This window comes from Diadema antillarum, unplaced genomic scaffold (assembly GCF_040938485.1).
Source record: "Diadema antillarum isolate AM-2024a unplaced genomic scaffold, OU_Dant_1.0 seq00000718_RagTag, whole genome shotgun sequence".
Classification (NCBI taxonomy): domain Eukaryota; kingdom Metazoa; phylum Echinodermata; class Echinoidea; order Diadematoida; family Diadematidae; genus Diadema; species Diadema antillarum.
The window spans coordinates 983,252-1,003,208 of NW_027271622.1; the positions used below are offsets into that span (position 1 = coordinate 983,252).

A 19,957-nucleotide genomic window follows, 5' to 3' on the forward strand; every position below is an offset into this window, starting at 1 on the left:
ATTTGTTATGTAATGGATCTAGATTTGTTTTTCTTATGTATATGTTTATCAAGTTTTGTATAGAAAAAAAAAATGCTACAGAACCGATAATTCAACTGAAATGAAGTTACATGGTTATTGAATAAGGAACGATCTTATACAGTAGATTTATCCTTTTCTATGTCTGAGTCTAGATGTTAATCGTCTTTTGCTGCTCATGAGTTGTTTCAATGTCGAAAAGACTCTTCTGAGAGGCGCGAGGACCTTTAAAAATGTTTCTGATGGCTTCACGAAATTGCGGATAGCGGATGGTATAGATGATCGGGTTGGCGCAGGAGTTGATGAAGGCCAAAATGACCAAAACACGGTAAACGGTCCCAAAGGCTAGTGAGTGGGAGACGAGGTTAAGGTGAAGTGCGAGGAACATTGTCTGATCAGGACCCCAGCAGATGATGAAGACTGTCACGACCATGATGAGCATTTGAAGGATCCTCTTCCTCGCGACGACGTGACTCAGAGTGGGGTTCGAACGGTTCGTGTTCGTTTTACTTTCAGAAAACTTTGTCGTCTGTTTCTGGAGAACGATAACCATTTTGATTTGGGCTAGGATCATGATGACAGCCGGAGCAACAAATTCGATTGTAAAGATGAAGATGCCTACGGCCTTGTGAGCAAGAGCTGTGGAAAATCCAACCATGCACGTATTGCTGGAAGAATATCCCACAACGAACTGATAGCCGTTGGCGGCCAAGGCTGCAACCCAGATCAAGATAATGTAGATTCTGGTTCGGGTTGCGCTGAAAGTCCTCCTGAACTAGAGCGGATAAGCGATGGCGATATATCGCTCTATCGATATGGCTGCCAATATGAATATCGAAGCAACCACAGATACCCACATCAGAAGCGAAGTGTGGACTACTTTGCAGTAGAGACCTGCGAGCATGGAGTTGCTTGGTAGTGATTTGATGATGGGGATCGGTAGTAGAAACACAGACGTGGCAAAATCAGCGATAGCAAGTGCGCCGATCAACGTGTCTGTGGAGCGTCGAACACGATTCCGATGGAATAGGACGACCATCACCAGCAGGTTACCGACGATTCCTAGCAGGGCAAAGATGAGTTGGAGGATCACCCACCAGGTCCACTGAAACGGGAACCAAGACCACTCAGCAGGTGCATTCTTGGGTCCGGCCACTTCAAGAATTTCGGAGAAGAACTCTGTCCTGTTGGAGACTTCATTGCCATATTGGGACAAAGACCACTCAGTTCCCACAACAGTGTCTCCGTAGCCTTCGGGAAAAGAATTCTTGATCCGGTATTCGTCTACTTCACAACCAGATGGGAGTGTTGAGGGACTCATGTCTAACAGCAATATCAGTGACTAAAACATTCAGTAATGATTGTAACTTTTGCAGAGCGTATGATATTTAGCGTTGAGATTGTACTTCCAGCATGACATGACATGTGAAACGTAGAGACCTAAGTCTGTAACTCCGGAGTGCACCTGGATGTCTTTCTAAATGGGAGTTTCACTTAACCGTCGTATTTATGGTATTGAGAGCTGTAGATTTATCGGCTAATTCCGCACATGGGAAGGACGCGCAACATTCACAAAAAGGGCGAACGTAAAAAAAAAAAAAAGCATGCATTTTAGTACTGAAGGAGGTGTTTATTTCGCGTCGCATAATATGAAATGGAATACCATTGTGACCACCAATCACATCACAGTAGCTGTGAAATGAATCGATAAGTGCTTACTTCTGGTGTATTTCTCTCGAGTGGACCTTTTGTGAAGAAATCCTGCGTAAAGTCAACTCGGAAATGAAAACATATTACGTGTTTTTGAATGCTCATTATAATTCATGAATCGACTCTGTGCTGAATACGAAGCATTTCTGCTCACAGAGTAGATGGATGAATGGAAGGAATTATCAGGTTAATATTCGATTGATAGACATCAATGAGGGTATAGGTATTAGAAGTAACCATATGGAGTACCTTTGGAATAGTCTTTGAAGGATTCAAACACACACACATACACACACGCACACACACACACACACACACACACACGCGCATACCACCACCACCACCACCTTAACCACCAATATCTGAATCTAAGTCATCGAATATAATCAATTTGATAATGGCAAGAAAGATCTCTTCTTCCCCTCTATCTTTCGAAGTGTATTTTTCAAAACCATTATTCACAAATTCACAAAGATGAATAACACGCTACACGTGATTGAGGAATAACGGGAAAAAAATAATGTGTGTACCTGTTCGTAGGTTTTCTCCTGTGTATTTTTAGACTTTAGGAAAAAAAAAACAAACACTAACATTTGTTTCACTGTTTCCTTGAAAAGTGGAAATATGCATTTTGAATTTTAGTATATTTCATATTGTTGTTTGTGTGTGTATTCATTTCAAGGAGAGAAGTGTTGTCTTTTTCTCTTTCTTCTTCTTTTCTCTTTCTTTACCTTATTTGTTTTTAAGCATTTTTTACACTTTCTAAGGACAAAATTTAAACATATCTACAATATCTTATGATAACAAATTATCTGATTTCATGATGCAAAGTCATAGCCATTTTTTAACCCTTCCCTTGAACCTCAAACTCACTTACTTCAAGCAGTAGAAAGTCGACATCTTCACATATTAACGTGCTTCTGATTTTGATTTGGAATGTGAGTCGACCCCCCCCCCTGTATGTTAGCTATAGCTATTATTAGCTTACACAGACACACAGACACACACAGACACACACACATATATATATATATATATATACATATATATATATATATATATATATATATATACTTGAATAGAATCAGTTTGAAGAAAGAGAGATAACATGATTTTGATTTTAAGGTTAATTCTCCACATTCAAACAATTTAAAATAAGTAGCAGAAATTAAATGGATTTTTTGTTCTTTTTCAATACAAGGTATACGACTGTGTCGATATTACATCCAAGCATTCCTTTTGAAACGTTTTACACCATAAAGGCTTCGGAATTTTGTTGCAAATATGTGGTTTTGTGTTTGGGTGTTATCAAAAAATTGAAAAAGAAATATTTAGAAGTAGGCAATTTAAGCATTCAAGACGAAAGTTTTATTTACCATCTCGACACAAATAACAATATCGAATCTTTACTTTAAATCTAAAACCATTGAATGTCTTGAGTGTTGATTGGCATAGAAACTCTTATAGCGTTGCATACACTGTCCAAAGTCCCCAGCACAAGAAGAACATAATGTTTCTGTTGTAAGGAAGTTTGTAAATGAAACTTCCTTATAGTTTTATTTAGTTCATACATCACATTATTTTCACCTAACTAAGACATACCACGATGAATAAGTAAACTCTTGATTCCCAGACCTCGATTATGTGGTTTAGTATACAAATACAACTCTAACATACTCTTCAGAGGTAGTTATGCATAGGCAGTTTGGCAAGAATACCATTTTGCTGTCTTTGCAAAGATTATTTTCTCACAGAAGTTGCACAAATTTGACACAGCACAAGGTATCACTCAGTGTTGTTGAATATTATGTCACAAAAACTAATTTATCTACAATTCAGTACTTGTGTGATTGACCACAGCATTTGTGCCTTCAAATGGAAATGTTAAAAATTAAACATGAAACCTTTTTTATCTATTTGTACACAATGCGTAATATCTAATTTTTACAATAAAGGACATCTCATGTTTTTTTAAAGACAGCTTTACATCAAAGCGTTTCAAAAGTCGCTACTTTTTTCACATATAGAGAAAACCCTTTGACTTAAGTTTAATTGCTTGAAATGACTACAGCTGTAAAGGCAAATTAAAAAAGCGCGCACGCACAGCAAACCTACATGCATAATGAGGACATGAGCAGTCCTTGTTTCTAGTAAAAGGACATGTGCAATACAATGCATTTTGACCTGTATTGCTTTACAATACCTTGATCATCACAAAAATATGGCCAAATGAAAATCTAGCTATATGCAATACTTTTTTTTCGGTATTTTCTTTCTACAGATTGCTTAGCTACTCAAATGAAATGGTCTTCTCAACCAGATTCTGTGAATGCCATTATCTGCCAATCATAGCTATATTAAAAAGAAATTATTAACAAAATACTTTAGAATATAATCTATACTTCCCCAAGACTGAGGAGAACTTCCATTTTTCAACGCTATGACTTTAACATGATGAATTCAAGATGATAAATTGGGAATAATAATGATTAGGCCTACTGCAATTTGTAATTGACTGACTGAAAAATATCAACATTCTTTAAATAAACACGAAAAAAAAAGAGAAAAAATACCTGAAAAATCGTAAAGTAATCGTGTTTAAAAAAAAAGGAGATTTTGTATTCAGTTTTCGAAGCTCATATTTCTTACGCAACCAGATGTTACAAAAGCGTGCATGAGTTGTTATGCTAACTTGTCGAAAATGACAACCAACAACCCGGTGAATCACATGTTCTCCATTTTGCGAAAGCTCAGATGAATCTGGCCTTGTGAGACATCTATAGAGGAACTGATATTGCAGGGCTTGTAGGTTTATATTCAACAAGATCAGGTCCACTTTCTTCATGGACACCAATTAGAAAACAATTAGAAAAGTCAATTTCAAAGTATAAAACTCTTAAACTATTAGTTTCATTGAATGAATTAATTAATCCCTTTCATTGATGTGGGGCACAACTTATATCACACCTATTCTATGATTCATAAAGAAGTATTTTTGACTGAAGCATGATGCTTTCAGGTGGAGTTTTTATGAAATCAAAGATAACGTGTAACGAAGAGACATAAAAACACTTATGAACCCTAGCCAGGTTTAACATTCTAAGCAGCCAGAGTAGATGCAGTCTCCGCGGCAGAGGGAGAAATCCCGAAGACGGAAACATTCTCTTTTGTTTCGCGAGTCAGAATGCTCTTCACCGCCGACCGAAAGGTGACATTGCGCACGGTGTAAATGATAGGATTGGCACAGGAATTATAGAAACCCAGAACAGTGAAGATCCTGTTGAGAGGGCTGTAGACGTAAGACGGGCCGATGATGTGGAGGTTGAACAGGAGGAAGGCGCACTGGCTTGGACCCCAGCAGATCACGAAGATGATGACCACGATCAATAGCATCTCGATGACGCGTCGCCTAGCAACGTGGAGGTGAAGAGAAGCCTTGTTCTTACCTTCTGCAGAGTTCATGAAAATCCTGGACTGCCGCTGGAGTGTTATCGCCGTCATGGTCTGACTGGCGACCATGATCAGGAACGGGCAAAAGAACTTGATGATGACGGACGACAAGCCGTTAAACATTTGGAAACCAGGAGAGCCGCGCTGCAGGACACAGAAGTGGGAGGCAGCGTCGATCTCCTTGAAGAAAATATGGAACGGTATGTAAATGGCGAAACTCACCAACCAAATTGCAAGGATGTAGGCGATGGTGCGACGCTTGCTGAAGAGGCGACGAAACTGGAACGGGTAGACCACGGCAGCAAATCGTTCCAGCGAGATAGTGGTTAAGGTGAAAACGGATGCTGCTACACAGCACCACATGAAAGCGCTTGTATCAATCATCCTGCAATAGAATTCGCCCAGTGGCGTGAGGGGCATCCGACGTACTTGTGGAAGTGGGATGATGAACACGGAGGAAAAGAAATCCGCGATGGCCAGAGCTCCGATGAGGATATCCGTCGAGTTTCTGTCGACTCGCCCGTTGAAAACGACGACGATGACGAGCCCATTTCCGATGATGCCGATGATTGCCGAGATCAGCTGGAGAATGACGTTCCATGACCATCTGATCGGATGCCATGACCACACCGGCCGAAGATCTCCTTCTTCTGCGGTTGTTTCTAACTCGAGGGTGGTGATTATTCCTTCAAGTTCTTCTGTAAAGGGCGCCGGGGATGGCGTGAAATTTTGTGCAAAACTAAAAGGCACAAACAGGCAAGCAAAGACAATAAGAATGCAGTTCGTTCGAGTTGCGCAAATCTCCATTACAGAATAAAAAAATAGAATAAGAAAGTAACACATGGAGGGTTACGTAATGAGAGCATACACCTGTCTTACCGGACGTCTTGTTATCAATGTTTTTGATTTGAGAAGGAGTGGTCAGCGAAACATGCAGGCGTCTGTCCGACTTCGGTAAAGAATTTTCAGCATTTGACTGGAGAAGTGAAAGAGGGTGGTTTTTGTACAGATTACTCCCTTTAAACTGCAATTCACACATTCCTTGAGGTTACTGAATAATCGACGACCTTCACCATTAAGAATTGCTGCAGGTAACGCGTCAGACAACCCATTCCAGGACGTTTTTAATCTTTCCGCGTGTAGCGCTAATGGCAATAATCCTTTGAGTGCCAACGAAATCTTCTAGAGTTGGAAACTGAAAGCTTTGTCGCCTAACTCTCAAACAGATATGAGATATTATTTTCTCTGCAGTTATGAAGTTGGGAATTCTTGCTAATGGACATAAAATGAAAGCACATTTTTTGTGTGCAAAGAATTCGATTTATATTTTTTCTTACTTGTTCAAAACGAACACACGATTGACAGAATCTGAGTTTTCTTGATTTTCTCTTCACTCCTTCACTACTTTTTGTTTTCCTTTTTATGGAGGGCGTGGAGTAGTAGTGGTGTTAATATCTAAAAAGCCCTACAAAGTTCATATTGCTAAGTATAAGGGAGGAATATCCATTTCGAAGTGGATTTGTGCCTGAGATACATTCTGCTTTCAAGGACTTTTATCAAATATAATTTGGTGTATAAGTGCTCTGGTGCTATTATTCCTCATGCCTGCCAACAACAAACGACGTCGATACTTGAAGGTGGAAAAAAAGTGACATTGAAAGTTACTTTTTGCGATCTGATGTAATTTGCTCTCTGTTTAAGGCATCTATCATTGGACAGGAGGTAAGGCGGTGGATTGTTACTTAGGAGTAAAATCAGGTTCTTGGAAAACAAATTTTATATTTCTTTTCAGCGGCAATAGTAGAGCCTTGTAAACTCTGCTCTGTGAGCGAGGAACTTCATATTTTGTTCTCTTTGGGTATTAAATGATTGAGATAAAATATTGCTTTACTTGTTATCAGAAAGGATTTCGTGCAGCATCAATGAAAAAAAAATTAAAATGAAAAAAAAATGAGAAGTGTATTTCCTTTGTGTGAATCAGTCACTCGGCTTTTTGTTCACTCCATCTTCAGAACCAGTCTATTTTTCGGATGGCGTCTCCATTTCAAACAAAGCCTTTTGAGAATCTCGAATACCCGTGAAAATGTCTTTCAACGCCGAGCGGAACTGCGGGTATCGGATCGTGTATATTATCGGATTGGCGCAAGAGTTGACAAATGCCAGCACGACAAGCACTCGATATGCGATTCCGTAGAGAACAGCCGGTGAAACGAGTCCGAGATTGAATGCCAAGAAGAACGTCTGATCGGGACCCCAGCAGATGATGAAGACCGTCGCCACCATGAAGAGCATTTGCAGAATCCTCTTCCTTGCCACGACATGACTCACAGTTGGATTCGACCGGTTCCCGTTCGTTTTGCTCTCTGAAAACTTTGCCGTCTGCTGTTGGAGAATGACAGCGGTCGCTATCTGAGCCGAAATCATGATGACAGCTGGAACCACGAACTCGATGGCGAAGACGAAGACGCCAACGCACTTCTGCGTCAGTGTCGACGGAAACATCACGACGCACGTGTTGCCGGCGGCAAACCCAGCCACGAACTGGTAGCTGTTGACGGCAACGGCTGTAACCCAGATCAAGATGATGTAGATTCTGGTGCGGGTGATACTGAAGGTCCTTCTGAAGTATAGCGGGTAAGCGATCGCGATATATCGTTCCACCGATATGGCCGTCAATGTAAAAATCGAAGCAACCACGGATACCCACATAAGAAGTGAGGGATAGATGACTTTGCAGTAGACATCAGCAAGCCAAGACTCGCTTGGTAGAGAGTTGATTTGTGGTATTGGTAGGAGACAAATAGATGTTGCAAAGTCTGCAGAAGCAAGGGCTCCGATCAGTGTGTCAGTGGTTCGCCTTACGCGACGTCCATTGAACAGGACCACCATCACCAGCAGGTTACCGACGATTCCAAGGAGGGCAAAGATGAGTTGGAGGATTACCCACCAACTCCACTCAAATGGGAACCAGGACCACTGAACGGATACACTTGATGAGTCGCCATCGTATACGACAGACCAGTCTGGATCAATCACCATGTCCGCAGCACCAGAGGAGGATTTAGAATACTGCTCTGTTGCGACGTTAAAATTCGATGTAGATTGATTCCAAACATTGTTTGCTGACGGATTGGGTGAGGAATGAAGTGGGGTAGAAGTCATTCTGTCAAGATTCCTTTGGGTGCACAGTGTCTGAAATGGTAGATACACCACCAGCCGATGTTTAACAATATGGGAACGGTAACTGGTGAATATCAATGTTGTCCAACGAGGAATGGGAAGATTTCGTGCCACAGCGTTCTGCCTTGTTCAAGCCTTGATGTTGAAAGTGAATCCACTGAATAATTATGTGAGATGAGGGAGCTAATTATTGTTTGGTCCCGCTTGTGAATAAGTAACTTAGCCGGTAAGGTTGAGCTCATCAGTCGCAGTGGTTAGAATGCGAATCTGTCCTTCTGCTATATATATCTACACCCCACAAATAATAAAAAAAGAAAGCCAAGTCAGTGAGACTACGCATGCGCAATAGTTCATAATACATTTTAAGTACAGCTATTGAGCGATTGCTCAATTCTAACTGATTGGAGTCTTTTGATGCCATGAGCTAGCGTTATCTTCATTTGTCATTAGAAAGAAATCAATAAAACTCCAGAAGACATGCTCTGCCATCTTTTGGTTGCCTTTATTAGGATTAAAAGACCGGCATAGTTTACTGCCTTAGTGACTTGTGGTATGATCGACTTTCATCCCGCCCTTCCTGTAGACATTGATGTGAATGGCTTCTATATGAGATGTGCGCTTAACATTTCTCAGTGATGACACTTGTTGCTTGTATTGACAATTATTGGTAACAGTTTGCTTAGCATGTTTTACATCAGTTTGAAGTGAAAGGTGTAACAATACTGTATTTTCTGAGGCAAGTATTTTTTTTGCAAGTATTTCATACATAAGGCATTTTTTTTTTTCGGGGGGGGGGGGTTAAACGCATCCTCGTTTTTTGTTATTACTGGAGCTCAAGGCAGTTGCTATCTGTGCGTGATATGCCTGATGAATTATCGATTGGTAAATCAATAAAACATACTAAAAACCTGCTCTGATACGAACGATTCATTAACAGATGAAAAGACAAGGTCATTGTGAAGGGGGTGCCCATTATAAGTATTTGGCACGTGAAAGCTGAGGTATTGAATATATATATATATATATATATATATATATATATATATACTGTATATGTATACATGTATATGTTTATCTTTATTTACAAATAGTTGAAGATCAGTGCGCTGATCTTCAACTATGAAGGATGCACTTCTACAGAAGAAGAAGAATGATGATGATAAATATCATTATCATCATTAGAAGTAGTTAGAGTAGTAGTAGTAGTAGTAGTAGTTTCATTTTAACACATACCAAAAATAACGTCATGAATATTATTTGACTTTTAAGTTAGCACGTTTCATATGCGAAGTATTGTCGCTTAAACTACATCCAATCAAAGTTTTAAAGCTCATCAAGGTTTTGAAACGATTTGGATCTTGGAACCTTTTTTTTTCTGAGACATATTGCCGTAGTGATGTTTTAAATTGGCCTGCAGTTCTTTGTGCTTAACTCCTTGATGTTGCTTAACGGCTTCAGAAATTGATATCTTCTATATACAAACTATGTATTCTTTTTGCTTTGGCTTTTTTTTAATCAACAGCTTTATTACCATCTTATATTACGTTATTGTGAACAAAGTTGTAAAGAACATTAAAGCAATCAAATTTTAAAGGCTTTGAAAGGTACTAACAATAAAATTATCTAGATGTTTAGACAATAGTAGAGTTGTGTATATTAAGCATTTCTGTTTTAACATATTTGCGGAATCCGAGAAGAAACAATAAAGTCATAATGTTTAACGTGACTGCTAGAGGTGTATCATCAATTTTGATAGTTCCAACGGGAACTGTGAAAACTATACTTGGGAAGGCTCCTATTTGGAGATAAAGGGAATTGATTTGATACGGTATAGGATAAATTCATTAATGAAACATGTGATTCAAGGATGTGTAGGCCTACATAGTCTGTCATAAAGGTGATCAACTTTTTCAACGAAACCGGATTGATATCATCTGTTTTATAGCGCCACATACAGTCTTTAAACGATTGAACTTGTTATCAATCAATGTCAGTATGTGCATAAGCCTTGAAGTTGTAATCTTTAAACTGCCCATATTTCATAATAGGAATCCACAAGGTCATGTGACCTGTCATAACACAATTATAAAGCCACAGATATAAACTTCAGAAAACTCCAACAAAATCTTTTCATTTGAAGATTCGAAGAAGAATTCGTAGAAAATTCGAACAATTGATATGGTAAATACTAGGTGTTACAACAACGTTACCCACGTTTGATCCTTAATAATTCGAAAATTTTTTATCAGATAACACTGTCATTGATATGAGTAATAGCAGAATAGTGTACAATTTGGTTGGAAGTATTTTGATTGTGAGAGCATGAATTAGTATAGTTAAATCCATGATTAATTTGAAGTGAAGTTCCAGATTTTGGTCAAATTTGAACCCTCTGTACAAAATTGAACTTTACACAACAACCAGTGATGTGTATGTGAGTGTGTGCTTACAATGACCCTGAACAATAGTCATGAATACCACCAATACCACCTTCTCAGAGCTCTGGTGACTAGGCTTCTGGACTCTTGCTCCAACAAAGACACATGAATGCTTTATCAATGATTCATAATGGATTGCCCTGGGCACTGCTATTCTGAATTCATGGTAAAGAGTAAAATGCATGCACATGACAGAAATAATCACATGTTTTCATGTGCTTGCATACACTACATTTCAGGATGAATAAAGACTAGCTGCGATGGTGGAATTTCTAATGAATATGTAATAGAACATTCCAGTCCTAGCCATTGTTCAGGACCATTGTCAGGGTGTTAACCACACACTCCCATACACACCAATTAACCCCTGTGCAAAAATAAAATGTTGTACAGAGGGTTGAAAACAGAACAAAATCTGAAACCTAACTTCAAAATAAATCTTGAATTTTATGAAACTGATTTATGCTATCATATTTTAATTATCTCTAACAAAATTGTACACTATTCAGCTATTGATCATATCAACGTCAGTGTTGTGTGATGTATAGTTTTTGAACTATTAAGAATCAAAAGTGGGAAATGTTTTTTTTTTGTAACACCTTGTACCTTAACTTGGAATCAAGTTTACGAGTCTGGGAATAAGGGCCTCATTGAGTTTTGAATAGCCCCTCTCTTATTCAATGCCGAATTTTCTACACTGCAGCTAAAAGCCAAAGTCAATTTTGTAAATTAAACTGCATGCTCCTTTTTGCTTAACTGACTTTTTGATTAATTCTATATCCACTTACCTGCCTATTATGATATTCGATTATTTTCGCTTGAGTAGACTGTGTATATTAAACTACGTCTGTCTGTGAGCCTATCTTCTTACCTCCCTTTGTTTTTACTTTTTTAATTTTATTGTTAATCATATTTAGTGGAATAAATCATATTCTACACGCATTTGGATCAACGTGGAAAGGGAGGCCTGCAGGATGGTGGGTGTTGAACATATAGGTAGCGGTATAGGTTGCGGAACGCAAAAGTTGGGAGGAGCAGATAGATGTATCGAAACAAGATGAGGAGCATTTAAGGGGGAAATCCAGTCCAAATATAAGTTAGTCTGATAAAAAAGAGTAAAATCTAACGGGTTTTTGACTGAAAACGGATGAAAAATAAGGAAGGTATTACATTTTGAAGTTTTGCATTTTTCCGCAAAACAGTTCTTATACGGTGGATATGAATATGGAAATGAGTGAGTTAACCATGTGATATCTTCACAATTTTCCATTGATCGTGTGTAAATGACGAAAATTCCTTGTTTCTGTTATTGAAGTCTGAAACATGATGCTATTCCTGGTTGAATAACTTTAGAATAATGATCAGTTAAATATACGAGAATTTGAGCCTCTGGCATAATTGCGTTTGAATCAAATACTGGAAATTTCAAAGTTTCATGTACAAACTGTAACCCATTATGGCTAGTTGTGAGGGTATGACATGCTCACTTTTCCATTTGCATATTCATATTCACTGTTCAAGAACTGTCCCCCCCCCCAAAAAAAAAAAAAAATACTGAAACTTCAATATGTCATAACTTCCTTATTTTTCATCAAATTTCGATCAAAATTATACCGTTGAACTCGTGATATTTTGCTCTTTCTTATCAGACTAACTTATATTTGAAGTGGATTTCCCCTTAAGGGGGGGGGGTTGGAGGTGGTCGATCAATCACCATCAGGACACCAACAGACTTCACTGAATACCATGTGCATTATTTATGTATCACACACACACACGCATGCACACACACACTCACACACACACACACACACACACACACACACACGCACACACACACACGCTCTCTCTCTCTTTCTGTAATTGTATTATGTTTTTATTCTTTATTATGACATATTTTATAAAGAGACAGAGAGAGAGAGAGAGATTGGAGAGAGACAACCTGACATTTTACGCACACATATACCACATCCAATTATCTACCAACCCATTACCAACGGAAAACGTGTGGATCCCGTGCAAAATCGTGATTTCACAATGTCGCTGGAACATGTTTCTGCGTACATCACGGAATACTCATTAACACAAATTAATAGAGGGGCCCATTAAAGGGGAAGGGGTATTATCCTGTTGAAAGACACAAATACCAAAGCCGAGTCGAAGTATAAGCGAGTGCCCTGAAAGTACCGTGCCCACTCCATTCGTCTGAAACACCAGTGCCTCCACGGCCGTGATTTGGCAAAACAACGTATCTGCATTTTGGTACTTTCGAGATATTCGCGATTTTAGATTTTGAAGCAACAAAGTACTAGAATTGTTCCCATTTCTCTCCTGTCGAATATTTTTTTCCAAGATACTTTTTTTAAATCATGGCTTACATCGTTCTTGTAGTATCTAGTTAAAATTCAAGTAAAAAAGAGATTTTTTGTTCAAAATATCAAAGACTTTTTGTAGATACGTTGTTTTGCCAGATCACCCAAACTTCGGATCACGTGCGTGGCTAGGTAAAACAACGCAAGTTGTTCTGCGCACCACGGCAGTAGCATGGCAGAACAACGTATCTTACCTCGCACTGAGCAGTAGCAAGGCAGAACAGTGTGTGTAGCGTGCAACCTCTCTGCGCATCATTCTGCGCAGGGAATGTGATTTGGCAAAACAACGTATCTGCGTTTTGGTAGACCAACCCCCAACTCCGCCAAACCAAAAGGGGGACTGTTAGGGTGGGATTTCACGGAGCACGCGAACGATTTGCGAAGGACGCGAATGACAAAATCCAACATTCGGAAAAGTTTTTCTCCGAATGTTTTCCGACAATGAAGCCGAAAACTATTCTTGCGCAATTTGTGCGAAGTTTCCGCGACGTATGTGCGCATGTCGTGTGTATCATTGCTAAAGTACAGCATGTTACGTACACGAAGAACACGCGACGGAAATGCGAACAACGAAAAATTTTCAATAATCATGGGAGAAAATGTACCCAAGGAGAGGTGCAAGCTGTCTTGAGTTAAATTTTTTCTTTCCTCTATTTCTCCTTTCTTTTTCTCTCATTTTTCTATTGTGTGCTTGCCTACATTTTTTTTTCCTAGGACGTATCTCCACTAGTAAAGCATATGATCTTTTTTTTTTTTTTTGCAGGTCCTTCAACACATAATCTCTATACTTCAAATGAAATTTTACATACTTTAGATTAATTCTAACTGTATTCTGCGATTTTTTTTGTGTATATCAAACATTTCTTTCTCTTTGCTAGTCTTTAATTTCTTTTGTTACTATAGTTGTTAATAATTGTTTGATGTTTAGGTGTATGCTACGATTTTTATTTGTAGAAAACGTATAGGTCATACATCCCCCAAACGTGCGCTAAACGTTCGCGAGAATGTCTCAAAAGGTACGCGAACAGTTTGCGATTACGTCGTAAAATGATCGGAAAAACTTCGCAGATTTCGCGTAACATACGCGAGACATTCTTCAAAGTTTCGGAGTCTGTTTGGGGTTTCACGAACATTTTGCGAACATCGCGCGTGTCTTGCGAAGATCTTGCGCATATGACGAGGCTTTAAAGACACTTTCGAGAACAATTCACGAACAAATCACGACCAAGTGTGCGGAAAAGGTTCGCAGAAAATTTCAAACTTTTTTGAAATTATCGCCGAAGTAAAAACGACATTCGCGAACAATTGACGACGCTTCCGAACCCTCACGTTCGTTTGGCGATCTTTTGCAGACCAAAATGCGAATGCTGGATTTTGCCATTCGCGTCCTTCGCAAATCGTTCGCGTGCTCCGTGAAATCCCACCCTGTAGCAAGGCTACCGGTTTTCATGGAATCACTATGATCATCAAGCGTTGGTAATTTAAATGCCGAGCGCCACCACGTCGGTTTGTTTACAGTTGGAATGAAAATGCCATGTGATGTCAAACAGTATACGTTGGATGTCAAATCCATGTATACACCACCATCCATTTAATTTTATAGTGTCAAATATAACAATTTCCAGACGTCAAAGCACACTTTTAATTGGAATCTTTTAACCTCTTGAAAAATGTGTTGAATGAACTTGTTAAAATTGTAATATATTGTTGGCATTAGTTAACGTAAATAGCTCAGCAGGAACTTTATACTTTGGATGCCACAGTCGAATTTTAGGCCCAACCTTATGTCACCGTCCCCCGAATATGTCTTCGGATTGTTTTACCCCTTACCCCATTTCGAAAGTTTTGAATTCAAGTCTGGAAGATGCAACTTTTGCTTACTGGAGGGTTTGAGATATTCAAGATAGTCGCCAATATGGCAACCAATATCTGAACTTCCTGTGTATTTCCGTATAAATGGTAAGAAATGAAATGATAAAATATAACCCTCATTTGATTGTGTTTGTTGTGGTGTTTCTCCTGTTTTGTTCCGTCCTATCTTTAGGTGTTGTGCTAAGTATTTGCAAATAAGTATTTCATCAGTTTTGTTTGAGTGGTTCACAATATCGGCCTACAAGCTTGCTTTCCAGTGGACCTCTGAATTCTTTTTTTTTTCTCAACTGAAGCATAACTTTGTATTTTAGCCAGTATGCACTCTTATGTTTATCTGTATCATTTATCCTTTGCAAAATCGAATGTATACGTTTATGATATCATTCCTGGTTTATTCTGTGTTATGTTTTGTTGGAAAAAGAAGAATGAAAATAAATTAATTGATTGAATTGATTTGACTTGATTTCGAGGGTGCTGAATCCGAATCTGGATAGTGCAATATTTTTATCCCATAGGATCTTGAAATGATGTTATTCGAGATGACTGGCAAAATTGACATAACTAATTATATTTCGTTATAAATGGTGAAAAATTAAGTGATGGTTTAACCATGTGGGTAGCTAAATCCGAATCTTGATGAGTAGCTCTTGGATCCCTCTCGAGAAAAAAAAAGGTGAAATTCCAACAATGTTTTCCTTTTAATTTTTTTCTTTTCCTCATTCTTTTCTTACTTAACATATTCTCACTTTCATCTACTCTGCTTACACTCGAGAGGAAAAATGGGGATGAGGGTGCTCAAGGGCAACTTGACAACATGATTATTTGGAATTTTGGAAATGAATTACATGTATTAGATTCAAGTGTAACGAGGCTTTTAATCAGTATTCTATGTATTATAGACGCTTTATAGAATATATTTTTGTATTCATATCAATTTATGTATGTCTGACCCTCATAGTTTAGTCGTTTTACAGTGCTTTGTCATTTTGCTATATATTTACATATATTATATATCATATATTATATATATATAGTCCTTTTTCTACCAGTGGAAAGCGAATTTCAGGAATCTTAAAAACATTCGAAAGGGCTTAATCCGAATCTGGTTGAAGTAACTCTTGCATCCTTGAGAGTTTTGAGATATTTAAAATTTTTGGTGGCCATTTTGGCTGCCAACTTGAAAATCTCTCAAACAGCAAAAAAAACAAAACAAAACAAAACAAAACAAAACAAAACAACAAAAAAACATTGGGCGGACAGTATAACAAGGAATAGCGTCTGGGACTTAGACTGCTATCAGTGATATCAGTCTTAAAATTCAGTCAACCGCAGTCCAGTTGTTATGTTTACCTGATTACATGTTGTACATGACTCGTCAAGAATCGGTTTGTGCAATGCAGCTCACGGGATGAAAATGATCAATCTCTTAATAATTCATATATCATTCTCCAATTAGATAACATATTGTTTGCTTTTATCTAATTTAGCCATTTGCATCACGAATTGTTCTTAATTTCTATATTTCTATTTTCTTTGTTCGATTCTTATCTTAAAGCTTAGAATTCCTCGGAAATGTGGACAAAAAAGAAACCAGAAAAGAAACACAAGCTTACCTAATCTTACCTAATGCATCGTCTTATATACTGCTTTTATGTGCCTGTCTTTTTATTTACAAATCAATTTAAGAAAAATAGTAAACACGTAAAAAAGACGGTTTCTTTCACGTTCTTTCACTTTTACGTTTAACGAAATTACTCGATAGTGCAGGACAGGGCACCTTTATGACGATAATGATAATAGTCATGATAGCATGCATTCAAGCTACCTCCAATAATACCCCGAATCAGACAATAATCTGGTTCTATCGTCCATTGCAGGGCAAAAATTAATGGCCGTCATGTAGTGTAATCTGGAGTGACACATTCTACAACATTGCCGAGAGAAACCAAACAAATAAGAGCAACAAGAAGAAAGGAAAAAGGAATACGAAACGAAGGAAACTACTATTTGCGACATCTACAGTCTTTGCATAAACGTCGCTTTCTTTTCCTCCCGTTTCTGTATGGCTTTCAGAACGACATTTCTACCCTTTACGAAAGAGGTTATCGCTATTGTACCCCTCCCAACTTCCCAACGCGGTTGCAGCTCCTTCGCAAGACACGCCCTGCCGCCTTGTATAATTGGCCATTGGTTCTTTGGGATCACGTGATTAAGACAAGAGTAACCAATCGTGTAAAGCCCTCAGCAGAAACATCTTTACGTGTGATACAATATTGATCAATTTTAGGTCCTCTACCCAATGTTTATACGCATGCGTGCACAACTGAGTTGCTGTAAAGAGCGCTGGAATAATTTTTGTATTAGTACCTGTGCAGTTTGTGTATGCTACTTCTCTTACCGTCTTTCACCACGACTTATCACATACAATTAATTATCGTTGGAGGAAAAAAGGAAAATTCAGTACATAGTGTTTGCAAGTATTACCTCAACACAGTTACTTTTCGTATGAATGGACCGTTGACTAGTAACAAAAGTAAGCGCGTTTCACAGCCACAATACACAAAGACAAGCAATGTGCAGTCGTGACAGTGCTAAATGAATAATTAAAGTGCAATACACATCAATTGTACTTCGATGGTGTTCTTATGTGTCATTGAGATAAACATGAGGTGTCGCAGTCAATTGTTTTGTTTCAAAAAGACACAAACACACCCACACGCACACAAACTCACATTGAAAGATATAATTGAATAAATGAATAAGCATGTTAATTATTATAAATACATATACAATGTATAGATCAACAATTATATATGTACATGCATTTGTATACATAAATATAAATGATTCAATTGTTTTTCATAAACGTTTGCTATTAAGGTGTGGCTATTTCTTTCAATACAAAGCGACTGCACGCATTAAAAAAACTGAACAAAAGAAAGCTTAAGTGAAGTAAGAATACAAATATTGAGGATAAAGTCCATTGAAATTTAGCAAGTATGGCCTTCAGTTAGGTCCATTCAAGCTCAAGCTTGGACGTGCTAGGGGTCTGAAGTGAGAGACACACAGAGGCATATTTACAACAACAAAACAAGTAACAACAACCTTCAGTTTCCAAGTGGCATTCATGTTAGAAACGAGTATCATTTGTTTCTTTGTAAACTTTTGGAAGAGACTGTATGGAGGTGGAACCAATTAAGTTTTACGATATAGCCAACGATTTTACTACCTCGACAAGCAGATGTGAAGATATATTGTCATTATTTTCAGAACCAAAGGGAGAGAGGGAAAAAACAGAGCAGAGCGATATATATATTACTATATATTATATACAATATATATTCCTTTGCTCTATTTTTTTATTTATAACATAATTATTACATATAATAGTATTATATGTATATATAGTATATATACACTGCAAAAAGTCCGGTGTTAAATAGTTAACACCTCCGGGTGTCATTTCCAAATTTTAAACTGTTTTTTGAAGAGTTTCTCAGTAACTGCACTTTTTGTTGATTTTTTATTTAAACAAGACGATCAAGAATTTTACATTAAAATACTAGATTTTTGAAAAAAATTTGAAAATAAATTTACACCAAAGTAACACCAGCTGGTGTGGTCTCTTATTGAAGCTGGACGGGTGTTAAACCATTGATATTAACACCAACAAATATCAAATCAACACCATGTGGTGTCATTTTTGAATTAACATCAGTACAGTGTCAAAATAACACCAGGTACAGTGTCAAATTAACACCACGAAGTGTCAGGTGAACACTTTTCAACACCATCACAGTGCATTTTTAACACCTGTTCGTGTGGTCCTTTATTGAAGTTTGATCGGTGTTAGATTTAACACCCGTGGTGTTAAATCTAACACCGATGTTTTTACAGTGTATATATATATATATATACATGTATATAAAGTATATTATTCTCGCATTGTATGTGTATTAAATGTTTGTATGTATGTACGTCCTGCGTGAGTATATTGTGCAGCATTTCCTCTGCATGCACTGCACATAAAGACCTTATGCTGATGAATTCCTGCATATTTCAGTATCCTAACCATTACAAGGGATTAAAGAGTGGTGCCCATGCCCTTTAAAGTTTTACACGTGTAGGCAAGGAAAGTGAAGAGTTCTGATCTTGCTAATACTTTTTCAGAAATAGTTTAGAATCTCTCGGAAAATACGATTCACTATTGTTTCGATCAACTCGATGAAAGTGCGTACCTTGAGCTCGTCAAACATAATATCAGTCCTTTTTAAAGTCTTTCCATTTTTTTTTCTCTCTCACCAAGCGACTTTTTGTGCATTGCCATCGATCGCCTCCTAATGGAATTTTCTTGTCAAATCCTACTCAAAAGGGGAAAAATATTGAATAGGAATAGCTCGGTCTTTTGATGTTTTGCGCATTCGTTCATCTTTGGAAAACGAGAGAAGAAAACATGTGGAGAAAAAAATGTCTTTCTTCTGAATGCTATCGACGTTTGCTGACGGGTGGTGAATCGTTTGGCTCTGGTTCAATCTTTGGAGATGTAATGTAAGTATCGATTTTTCATTGCTTCCGACCGAAAGATTTAATTGAAATGTCATTGCCTGCCTCCATTGAGTTAATTGAAAATATATATATACATTTGTGTCTACTAGCGGTCGTATCTCTCTCTTCCAAGGAAAATGAAACTTAGTCCTTCATCTTCAGTTCTCAAGCTTCAAATGATACAGTGCAAAGAATATGATTCAATCCCTTAGAAATTGCACACAATGACATGGTTATTGAGGAAAATGTTGTGGAAAGTTAAGTAACATTTTAAAAGGCTGTCTCAGAGCTCGATTACTTCTTTTTTCTCATAAACCTCAACAACAACAACAACAACAACAACAACAACAACATCCCCGGAGCGAACACCCC

The 19,957-nt window shown here is 37.9% G+C and overlaps 3 protein-coding genes across 3 annotated transcripts; all 3 read right to left on the reverse strand.

The window, feature by feature from the left end:
- Window positions 1–169: 169 nt before the first annotated feature.
- Window positions 170–676, reverse strand: LOC139737993 (trace amine-associated receptor 7a-like). The gene has a single exon (XM_071648659.1). It carries the CDS (start codon window positions 674–676, stop codon window positions 170–172), a length of 507 nt encoding a protein of 168 aa, XP_071504760.1.
- Window positions 677–4,827: 4,151 nt separating this feature from the next.
- On the reverse strand, window positions 4,828–7,184 carry LOC139737994 (allatostatin-A receptor-like). Its single transcript, XM_071648660.1, has 2 exons — window positions 7,180–7,184; window positions 4,828–5,917 (listed from the first exon to the last, which is right to left on the reverse strand). The coding sequence occupies exons 1-2, from the start codon at window positions 7,182–7,184 to the stop codon at window positions 4,828–4,830; spliced, it is 1,095 nt and encodes a 364-aa protein (XP_071504761.1).
- A 13-nt stretch (window positions 7,185–7,197) lies between these two features.
- Window positions 7,198–8,217, reverse strand: LOC139737995 (trace amine-associated receptor 8b-like). The gene has a single exon (XM_071648661.1). It carries the CDS (start codon window positions 8,215–8,217, stop codon window positions 7,198–7,200), a length of 1,020 nt encoding a protein of 339 aa, XP_071504762.1.
- Between the last annotated feature and the right edge of the window lie 11,740 nt (window positions 8,218–19,957).

Coding starts and splice junctions, on each gene's coding strand:
- LOC139737993 (XM_071648659.1), bottom strand. CDS start 676: ATGGTTGGATTTTCCACAGCTCTTGCTCACAAGGCCGTAGGCATCTTC.
- LOC139737995 (XM_071648661.1), bottom strand. CDS start 8,217: ATGGTGATTGATCCAGACTGGTCTGTCGTATACGATGGCGACTCATCA.